This window comes from Pinus tabuliformis, chromosome 3_2, assembly GCF_031772625.1.
Source record: "Pinus tabuliformis cultivar Carrire ecotype Pingquan chromosome 3_2, CPIR1, whole genome shotgun sequence".
Taxonomy (NCBI): Eukaryota; Viridiplantae; Streptophyta; class Pinopsida; order Pinales; family Pinaceae; genus Pinus; species Pinus tabuliformis.
Window position 1 is genome coordinate 562,664,928 of NC_142302.1, and position 11,783 is coordinate 562,676,710.

The window sequence follows — 11,783 nt, forward strand, 5'->3', positions numbered from 1 at the left end:
GCTGCTGCTGCTGCTTCTTCTAACGCTGCTGCTCTCTCTTACTTTTCAGTCCCTGCACTGCTGTGCAAAAGGGCTTCTTTCATGTGAGCTCATGCTGCTGCACATTCTTTCTTCAAAACACAGAAATTACATTCCAGCGCTGCTGCGCTATATTGCTAAACTCTTAACACTGCTGTGTGCTGCGTTTCCATATTCACTAACAGAAAACTATACTCACGCTGCTGCGTGCTCTCCTCTGCTCTCTATCTTTCTCTCTAACCTTAAAAACAGAACTGCTGTGCGGTATTTATATGCTGAAAAATATCTGATTAAAACAATAAACTATTACAAAATATCTTCTAATGTTTATCTCAAAATTTATTGCAGCAAGGCGGTGATGCCTTTATCAAAATCAAGTCGGCTGTCTGCAGGGGAAATCAGCTGAAACTTTAATGCATATTTATGTGCAAAAATATCAAAGGCGACTTGGCTGCACCGAACACCTTTAACATTTACTGCAAATCAGATTCCTGTGCAGCTGTTCATTGTTGCAGTTGGAATTAAATTCCAACAAAATCTTGCTGCTGAAAATGATTCTTTGGAAGTTCGTAAAAGAGTAAACTTTAATTACAATGAGAATGTTTTGAATTAAGCAAAGTTTTTTGGTAGAAATAACATGAGAGAAATTTTTGACCTACGCTTTTCGAACCAACCAGTGTGATTCATCATCAGGACCAAATGAAGAGGCAGACCATGATGATGAACCATATTTGTTGGTTTTACCGGATGCCTGCCAAAAATTTCTCTTATGTGATTTCTACTGAAAAACTTTGTTTAATTCATTATGGATCACAGAAGCTTAAATACAAAAAAGTTTTAAATGTTGAACTATATTTTCTTATCTGTTTGTCATAAATAATAACTCCTAATCCATTAAAACTTATTTTAAAAACTTATTTTAAATTTTGATGTAATCCTTATATAAAACTCAATATCCTCGATAATCATTACTAAATTTAGCTGAGGTAAACCTATATTCATATTCATTTTAATAATATTCAACGTAAATGTTATACATGGATGCCAGAGAATAACTACACTACTCCCAATTACCAATTGTGATAACTATACAACTAAAAAAATAAACCTAGGGCACCGAGGGGCATTGAGGGAGGAAATTTCTTAAGATTGCTCCACTCCCCTGCGTTATGGCTTTGACCGGCCTTCTCCAAGTTGTTTTCTCCGTCAAAGCTGAATACGGCGCATACCCCACTGTCTCGGATCTCTTGTTTTTGCCGTTTTCAGATACCCAACTTGTGGACACACACAGACTGAAGTATATGCGGTCTTCATCAGGTCCTCTTTTAAGTAGCTTTTGGAGGGCCCCCAGAGTGTAGCCCTCTCGGGTGACAACGTGCACGCCAATCCATTCAGAAAATTCATTTATACCTCACATGCCCTCTAGGACCTCAGAGGATATATGTTGTCAATAAATTAATATATTTCCGCTCACAGGGATTGAGACAAACTAGTAGAAATGGAACTCCGAAGAATGAGATGTTGGCATCAATGGGCAACGGTTCGAGTCCCGACATGTCACCGCATGATTTCGATGTTCCACTGCCTAGTCCTATTAAATTATAATACGAAGGCGGCATCAAAGACCGCCACAATCCAATCGTCATAATCGCCAAATATCTGCGTGGTCCAGCGATCAGCCATTTGAAATAAAAAATTAATTTTTAAAATAATATACTTTATCATTTTCTCATTTTTTATAATAAACTGTGCTATTTGATTTTCTCGTTTGTTGCAGTTTATAAAATTGTCAGCCGATGCGTTTCCATGAACGATCATCATCAAACGCAATAATAAACTAAAAGTTGCGTCTGCTTGAAACTTTTGTACGGTCTATATAATTTTGTGGTCCTTATTCTTGAGAACGCCTGAAAATTTGATACAAAATACCGAAACCAAAATATCATACACAATAATCTCGGATTTGGTATTTTTGTTTAGATCCCCGTGATACTGTAGCGCGTTAATACAAAGTGTAAAAAATGTACAGTCGCGTATGTTTCTACGAGAACGTGGGCATCTAAACTTGGTATCATCACCGATTATTAATTAAAAAATGGAAATGAAGAGAGATACTCGTGCTATCATGATTTCATGATTTTATAGATTGGATCATATTTAGTTTCGAAAGAAGATCCGTTTAATTGGGAATAGTGTTTCATTGTAAACATAATTAGATTGTGGTATTTGACATGGGATACGTAGATCGCTCCATGGTAAAATTTTACAAGAAGATCGATTACTTGTGTTGTTTTAAAATTTGTTCAAATCCTAAAGCTTTAGGTTTATAAAGAATTTTTTTGGCTACTATTTTAATAGAGTTTAATATGAAAATTGATCGTCAGATATCCCACCCTTTAGATTAAAAGGACTTAAGCATCTCATAAGTGGTGTCTCACTGTTTCTAACTCTGTGGAAATGGTTTTTAAACATGGTAGAGTTTTGTTGGACTTTATTTAGAAATGTGTTGGAATTATGTTTTATTATTAAATGATTAAAGGTTGGAATTAGTGGAATGTTTTATTATTTTAAATGATGGGATGTTTATATTTTCAAAAAAAATATTTTGATTTTTTTTCAGTAAATTGTAATTTTTTGTTATTTGAATTGTATATTTGACTGTATGTATAAATTTAACATTTCCATAACTTATTGGAGCATTTACATAATGTAAATTACACATTTCAAGATATTCTTATCACATTTTGAATTACTGGAAAGTAGACTTAAAACTGGAAACTAGAGTTAAAACAAAACGTCCAACCATACAACAGTTAAGATATGCTTAAAGCAAACAATAAAAGAATTCAAAGCAATCTAACTAATAGATGTTTTGTCTATTCTCACTGGAATATGGCGATTCAATTTTGGTGGATATTGTGATTTCTCATTATTTAAAATATATTCTTGAACACACAAAAGATACAACGCCCTGGAAAAGGTTTTAGGCATTTTGATTTTACAAATTATACAAGTCAGGTTTACTATTCTAAAAACTCTTTTGGGAGATTTGGGGGTAACAATGAAAAAAAAAATGCTAGACTTAGATTTAGGGTAAAATTGACCAAAAAACTACCAAAAAAATCTAAAAATACTGAAAAGTCTATTATTTGAACTACTTTTATTATTGACTCGGAAAATTTGAAAGGTTAAATTTGACAAATAGACTAATTTTCTATGATTGACATGATAATTTTGATTTTTTTAATAAACAATTTACTGAAATTTAATAAAATATAACGGTTTTACCTTAAAATTTATACAATTTTATTGAAAGTATACAAAAATATCACCAACTTTATATATTAGGAATGGATGAAATTCACTAAAACTTTTACACTTGAAGTAATAGATGTTTTGACTATTTTCCCTAGAATATGGTGATACAATCTTGGTGGATATTTTGATTTCTCATTATTTAAAATGTGTTTTTTAGCAGATAAATAAATACAAAACCCTCAAAACCCTTAAGGCACCTTCATTTTACGAATTATACAATTCAAGTTTACTATTCTAAATGCTCTTTTTGGAGATTTGGGCTATTTTCGCTAGAATATGGTGATACAATTTAGGTGGATATTGTGATTTCTCATTATTTAAAATATGTTCTCAAACACATAAATATATACAACGCCTCATAAAACCCTCAAGGGACTTTGATTTTACAAATTATATAAGTCAAGTTTACCATTCTAAAAGCTCTTTTAGGAGATTTGGTGTAATATTTACAACCAAAAAAAAAAGGACCAGACTTAAATTTAAGGTAAAATTGACCCAAGAAAAACTAAAAATTATTAAATAGACTATTACTTAAACTAATTTTATGTATTGACTAGGAGTTAAATTTGACAAATAGACTAATTTTCTATGCATGGCATAATAATTTTAATTTTTTAACAAACAATTTACATAGATTTAATAGAATAAAAGAATTTTACCTTAAAATTTATACAATTTTATTGAAATTATACAAAAATACCACCCAACTTTATAAATTAAAAATTCATATATATATTTATATTTAATAATACAATTTAAATACCTCTCAAACACCCATGTTAACCCAAAAACCACATGTTAACCCAAAAACACATTAAGATACTTTGATGATGTTACTACAGAACACCACTTGCAATGCCATGGATGATATCTGGGAGATTCACAAAACAAAATCATAAAATAAACTGCGACCAAACGCTATGGGCGTCATGCGGTACGACTGGGCTTTCTTGGTCAATCTTTTCAGGGTTTTTTTAAAACGTTAGCGAGGAGAAAGCATGGAGAAGGGGGACCGCCGGACGCTGGGGTCCTCGTTTCTTTTTAATTTTGAATTTGAGTTGTGCACGTGCAGCCGGAACGGTTTTCGTTGAAGGTTGAATTCGTGCGGGGGTGGATTTGGCCCTTCTGTAGGGAGCACCCATTGCCTCGGTTACCCCCATCTCTTCCCACTAATACGGTTTTTGTCTGTATAGTGATCCCTCCGTTACGACAAAATTTTCACCAGCCCGCTGACCCAGGCGTTCTATAGCACACAAACGGAACAAGGAACATGAGAGGGTCCAGACTCCGAACCCATGGCCATCACGGTAACCGAGAAAATTGTCCAAGATCCACACCCACAATATATAAATATACAGAAATGATTTGTACTTAGACATGGGTCGGTCTTTCTTGATTGATGAAGGGAAAAAATTAATCGAAACGGTAGTTTGGAAGATGTTTAATACGAGTGTGAGAGCATCGTCGCTGCAGGCCTAATTATGATATCAGTCGCAAAGCCTGCAGACTGTCATCAGGGCCACTTCTGGTAGCAAGTGCTTATACAGTTGGCCGGGGTGGTGCTGTTCCTGGCTGGAGTTAACCCTCAGTCTGGCCAATATTCAATCTATCTAAGTACTTCTCAAATGTATATAGGGTTTGCAGGGATTACTGTACTTCAGTGTATTCTATGCAATCAGAGTGCTTGACATTCTTCAATCCTGCAACAAAGCCAGCACCATTAGCTGCTAATCTCTGTTTGCAACCTAGTCCAAGATTCCACAAGGTCGTAGTTTCCTCGTTTTCTTCTGGATCCAACATGAGCTCTTTGCCCTCGCCAGGTACTGCTGCTTCAGGCACTTCAGGATCAATTCATGGTAACCCTCTGCACATTCAAGAAGTCCCAGGGTTTAGTTCCTCCTCGGCTAGAACGTCCTCCCCTTTTCCTGTCTCGTCCACCACAACCCACAGCAACAACAAGCGCAAACGTCGTCCAGCAGGAACCCCTGGTATGGTAACAGCATTTTCCTTAGGTTTTAGCCCTAGCCCTGAATGTATGCTTGAAAATTATAGTGGACTGAATTGTTTTGTTATGTATTGTGCAGATCCCGATGCAGAAGTGGTGGCATTGTCGCCCAAGACCTTAATGGAATCAGATAGATATGTCTGCGAGATATGCAACCAGGGGTTCCAGAGGGATCAAAACCTGCAGATGCACAGGCGCCGGCACAAGGTTCCATGGAAACTGCTAAAGAGGCCTACTCCAGAAGTCCGGAAGCGAGTGTATGTTTGCCCTGACCCAACGTGCCTTCACAACGATCCATGCCACGCTCTGGGAGACCTAGTTGGCATCAAGAAACACTTCCGCAGAAAACACAGCATTGAAAAGCAATGGAAGTGTGAGAAGTGCTCAAAGGGATATGCAGTCCAATCTGATTACAAAGCACATCTCAAGACCTGTGGAACAAGAGGTCATTCATGTGACTGTGGTAGAGTCTTCTCAAGGTAAATATAATATATTGCAGGCCAAATTCTCCATTGTTATCTGTTTCACTTTAAGTGATAGGAGGCTTTAGGATATGAGGTTAGATATTTCTGAGAGAGAACTGTGTAATGGATTTTGGATCTGTCTAACATTTTAGATGATTTTAATTTAGTTTAATTACTCTCTGAGCAGATTAAACAAAATATATTGCATGCCAAATTCTATATTGTTCTCTGTTTCAATTTAAGTGTTATTTGTTTCAATTCAAGTGATGGGAGGCTTTCGCAGCTATTCATATAATTATATATTTCCAAAACAGAACTGTGCAATGGAATTTTGATCCGTCCAACATTTGGGATAGTTTCAATTTAGTTCAATTACGGTCTATCCGGATCCAGTTTTATTCAGTCCGTTAATTGGGCACCATTTAAACAATTCAGTTTGCCTGGTTTCCTGTCTGTTTAATTTTTAACAAACATGAGTGGTGTTTTTGAATTGCATATATTTTGCGAACCGATCGGCTATGGAACTGATTCTGCCCTTTCATCTGCAATGTTACAGGGTCGAGAGCTTCATCGAACACCAAGACACTTGCATTACAGCGAAAGAGAGAGCAGCTTTTGGATTCTGCATCGATCAGCCGAGCCTGCCATCTCTAACAGCCGGAACCAGGAGTTCCAACGATACTCTCAGCGCCACCAGGTCTGGGCATTCATCGTTAGGCATACAATTCGATTCCGGTAGGCTTCATGAGCAAGCAGCTAATTGGCTGAATGTGGAACTGCGAGAGCTTCAGTTTCTTCCTGTCAGGCACCAATCTGATACTTTAGAAACCTCAATACGGCAGGGTCACAACGCAGCTGGCACTGTAACGAGAGATCATATCAGAAGCCTTGCATATGACCCGAGGTCAAATCTGTCTACATCACCTCCCAAAGAACACAGGTTTATGGATGACGCGTCTGGAAGTCCTTTAAGATTGCAGCTCTCTATTGGACTCTGCTCTGATACTTCTGCAAGCAGTGAAAAGAAGTCATTTGTAAAATCCGATCAATTCAGTGCTGTTAACCAAAGGCACCAAAGTAATAAGGCTGGAATTCAAATAGCCCTAGGACTCACTCTTTCATCTAATGATTCATTCCCGGGAGCTAATAACATGGAGACTAACTATGAGTGATCTTTTGTATAGTTTATTGAAATCATTAGATCATTACGAAGGCAAGCATTCACCTGGTAAGTGGAAAAATAAGTTGAGCTTACCGGAAACACTCTGGCCTAGTCACATGGTAATATATGACATCAGATATTTGTCATTACCTATTATTGAAAGAATTTTACCTTACAAGTTTATTCAACCACAGTGTATTTGTTTATGGCCATTGGAGGTCTGAAAGAAGAAGATTTGTTTCTGTTCATATGTATATGCAGAGAGGTATGCCCATTAAATCCCTGACTGAAGCTCTCAACTTGTAAGAATGTTGTAGAAGAGTTTTATGCCTGAGCAAAACCTTTTAAAAGTTCTGAGGCTGAAACAAACACAGACAGGTGAACTAAGAAACATTCGGGAATCTCTGTATTGTCATGTATATAGCCCATTTACCCCCCAACGAAAAACCTATCCATGTTTAATTTATAAACTATAAGTTGGCATAAAGTTGTTGTTTCTGTGTTTTTTATTTTTATTTTTCAAAGTTCTCCCTCATCGTTATTCAGGGGTTGGACACATGAAATGAAGATACATTGTAAAAATGATGGGTGACTCCACCGGGAGAACTCATAACTGTAAATGGGTTAATTTGCGAAAGCAAGCTAGTGGGAAAGGTGTGTTTTTATTTGTGAATCACTGTACTGTTCTGATGCACGTGGAATGCTGAAAGCAGATGTTTTCTTTTTAATTTAAACTGGAATACAGATTAAGATGGTTCTATGCTCTGTCGCTGTTATATTATAATGAAAAAAGTTGGCTCTTACTCCTATGTTAAATCTTTATGCATTTATGCTCCATTTCGAAACCTTATATTCACGAAGTTATGTATGAAACTATAAATAAATCAGGAATTATCGGGCTTAATAAACGCATTGAAAACACAAACCGAGTTTTATAACATGGGGCGTAAACAACGCATTGAAAAGAGAACCAAGTTTTTATATAAAACTATAAGATAAGTTGGAAATTCTTGGGCATACAATCATTGAAAACGGAGGCAACACCAATACATTCCTTCTAGCCTACTGGACTGTGCCTCACATATTCTCCAAACATCCCGAACATCAGTCACGATAAATCCATGAAATTCCCATTATATAACTCTGCAAATTGTTACAATATTACAAAACTAAACTCTGGCTGGAACCCATTGTATCATCGAGACAGTTACTGCACTGTACTTTCCTGAAATTCTCCATGAGTCGAGTAAGTTCGGTGAAATATATTTTGCTTTTAATAAAATGAGTGTGTAATGAATTTATAAATGTCTGTAACTTTTTAATATTTTTAATATATAAGAGACAGGCTAAATGGTATAGTATCTAACATTATTATCTATTCTTTTATGATATTATTTAGATGGAGATAGCTTTTATTTTGGTCCTGAGGTATGACCTAAAACTACTTCTAATTAATATAGAATAACTATTTTACAGGAAAATTTTATTTTTACAAAAAGATGAAAGTCAATATTTTTGTAAGAATGGAAAAGTATTTTGTGATAAATGGGTAACGAATTATTTAACTGCTATTGTCTTGACAGTAAGAAGAAAAAGAATTTTGTACGAACTTTCTCAAACTATCTGATCTCAATTCAAAATATAATATTAATATTTTCTTTATAATTACATTATATATTTATATTCTTAAATATATTCTTTTAAGTTTTAAATGGTTAGATTGTAAGTTTATTATTAATCTTGAGTGCAAAAAATAAGTTTGTCGAAAACTTAACATTATTAGAAATAATATAATTCCATAAAATATTCTTTCTATTACAACTAATATCATAAACTAATTTTATAAATAATTTTGCCTTGGAAAATATTGACATTTAACAAATAAAATTTTCATTTTAAAAAATAACTAACTAAAATAAATTTTCTATGTAAATCTTATAATCAATGCTACCTATAAAGCTTATAATCAATGCTACCTATAAAACTATTAATATAATTTTTATTTTAAAAAATAATTAGCTAAAATAAATTATTTTTATATAAATCTTATAATCAATGCTACTGTAAAACTTGGAATTACCAAACAGGCACAATACATCTAAAAAATCCTTTAACTGTTTCCAAAATTATCATAAATTACACATTGTCATCCAAAATACATATGATTCAAATTTATTAGTGACGACATTCCTCAAAATTATACTCTCTTATGTAACCTATCTTTCTCATAATTTATTTTATCTTATTTATATAAAATTTAATTATATAAATTTCAATTTTATTAATAATAATAGTACAATATACAAAATATTTTAGTAACTAGAAAATAGTTTATTTACTTACATATATTAATATATTTTTTTCTGCATAATAAAATTATTTTTAAATTTCATTAACTCTGTTAAAAACTTACAAACTTTAATTCCATATCAACTATAAAATGTATTACCGATTCCTTCTTTAAATATATTTTATCACCATGATATTTTTATTGAGATCCTCTTGCTTCTATTTTCAATGAACACGTTTATTGAAAATTTCTTGATTCTATCATCAATGCAGTTCCACTTTCTTTCTAGAACGTTATATTATTTAAACATGTCACATCCACCCTGTGCAGGTTTCCCGTGTTAAATTAACCTACATGGTATTTGGAAGTCACCTTCAATTTATCTTTGGCATCTTCTAACCTCCGTTCATCTATATATACATTTCCAAGCTTACTTAGTTATTCTCCAATTGCTTTGCTGTCTATGGAAACTGCAAATCCCATTGCAATTTCCCACTTATAGAACACGGTCACTGATATAACATACAAGGATACAATTGAAGGTTCACTGAACTTTGAAAAAAAAAAAAAATCTCACATGAAGATTGAAAACGAATCAGTGAACGGTCATCAATTTAACCTTTATTAATCGAATTACATACCTTTCTTTTGATCACGAAGACTATGAACTTCACATTCTCCTTCTAAAATATTCAAAATAGAAGAAGTAAAAACCTGAGTCGAATACCGAAGAAACATCGTAGTTTCCGAAGACCACTCTTTCACTTCCTCCTCCAGGATTCCTCCGTACAATATTTACTCTTTTAGCGCCGGGTCCAGTCTTCACTATTCGCGTTTCACTTTAGGCCCTGAATTAATAAGTTCGACCAATGGCTCGCTTCGAACCCTTCAGGCTCTATTACACAATTAAAATATGAACCTTACGTGGGTGCCACGAGTTATATAGGACTGGTTCATTTGGCTGGCCAAACATCATTCCTCGTTTGTTAATTCTGCCTGGAATAATGCTTTCGTTTTTCCACGAACCGATTACGGTCAGCTGACATGGATCAGAGAACCCTGTCATATGATTCCGCATAACTGGATCTAAGAACAGGGGAGAAGCTTCCCCAGTGAGTGAACTCCCGTGTCAATTATATAGTCGATCATGAACGCGGGATCCCAGTGAAGCATTTGGTGTTTTATACGACGAACTGAAAATATCAGATGAAATTAAACATCCAATCAAAAGTCCCTGGGTTGTTGGGTGCAGGATGGGCTCCTACATCAGAATGCCCTGGTTGAAAAGAAGTTAAAATTCCACTAACAGAGTACACGAGAAATCAGCTTGAACAATACCATCCGCCCTTGCAAAACTGACCAATCCTTTTAATCCCAACACATGCAACTCATCCCTGGGTTATGAGCTTCTCTGTCACCATGTCTTCCTGTTGGGTATTTTTCAATGGGGAAAATACCAAAACCAATCACGTAAATACCACAGAGCACAGAGTATTACACAGCCATAAAAATATTTCTATTTATTAACATATAAAGCCTGAAACAACATTCATCCTCTTTGCTGAGAGAGATTTACCAAAACTTACATTTACCCATCAAAAACATAAACTCTGTATTTTCTCTCCACCTGAGAGTTCACTGTGCTGGGTTTATTGCTGTAAAACCCCTTTTACATTCACTGTAGTGAAAAACACTTTACTGCTGTAAAATAAAATTTACATATGCATACAAATGCGCTCCACCATTTTCCTTATGCACTGCTGTGCAAAACCACACATGGTTTTTCGCTTCGTTTTACAATGCTCCACACAAAAAGATTTCAACCCACGAGCTCTTTTCATTTGGCTCACTCTATACTCTTTCGCTGCTGCGCTATTACATATCTCCCATGTGTAACAAAAACAATACAGAGCACATTTTTTACTGCTACATCGTTTCTTTTACAATGGTCAACACTACTGCATTACGCACATTTTCACATGGCTCATATATGTAAAAAAAAACTTAATACAAAACACACATAAAAAAACGTGGCCCATACTAATATTAAAGGCCCACACCTAAACTACGTACATATAAAAAATATATATGTTAATGTGTCCATAACCATTTAAAATGGGCGTCCACCAAACAATACGAACAGCATTAAAAACCATAAGTTCATCCATCCGGCGGTCAACGCAAAAAGACTTTCACTCCACGCAAACCTTGAATTGACGTTGATCGTATGCAGGTGTGCAGCTTCGGACAATCAATGGTGGAAGACGATCAGGCAGATCAGACGGCTCACAAGAATATCGGAAGACATCATATGACTGAACAATACCTCCCGAGAAACTTACGTTGCGTTACGTCAGTGGTAAACCACGTGTCAGCTCCATATTTTCTCGGAGCTCCTTGTCGGATTATTCGTTCATCGGAAAGCTGGTCCGAGAAGTTCCAGGCGGGTAGCTTAACGGTTTCTGGCGATGTTGCCGCTGCGTTGAAATTACGATTTCAACACTCCCCTTTAATTTCAACAGCTGG

The 11,783-nt window shown here is 35.1% G+C and overlaps 1 protein-coding gene across 1 annotated transcript; it reads left to right on the forward strand.

Moving 5' to 3' along the window:
• The first annotated feature begins 4,466 nt into the window (after positions 1-4,466).
• Positions 4,467-7,454, forward strand: LOC149181757 (uncharacterized). The gene is made up of 3 exons (XM_089418386.1): positions 4,467-5,324; positions 5,421-5,820; positions 6,362-7,454. The coding sequence occupies exons 1-3, from the start codon at positions 5,006-5,008 to the stop codon at positions 6,975-6,977; spliced, it is 1,335 nt and encodes a 444-aa protein (XP_089274512.1). The 5' UTR covers positions 4,467-5,005; the 3' UTR covers positions 6,978-7,454.
• The last annotated feature ends 4,329 nt before the right edge of the window (positions 7,455-11,783 follow it).

Excerpts from the sequence above, each read along its gene's own strand:
- LOC149181757 (XM_089418386.1), top strand. The coding sequence starts at position 5,006 with ATGCAATCAGAGTGCTTGACATTCTTCAATCCTGCAACAAAGCCAGCA. Across the intron at positions 5,325-5,420 it reads TCGTCCAGCAGGAACCCCTG|ATCCCGATGCAGAAGTGGTG; the intron begins GTATGGTAACAG and ends TGTATTGTGCAG. Across the intron at positions 5,821-6,361 it reads TGTGGTAGAGTCTTCTCAAG|GGTCGAGAGCTTCATCGAAC; the intron begins GTAAATATAATA and ends GCAATGTTACAG.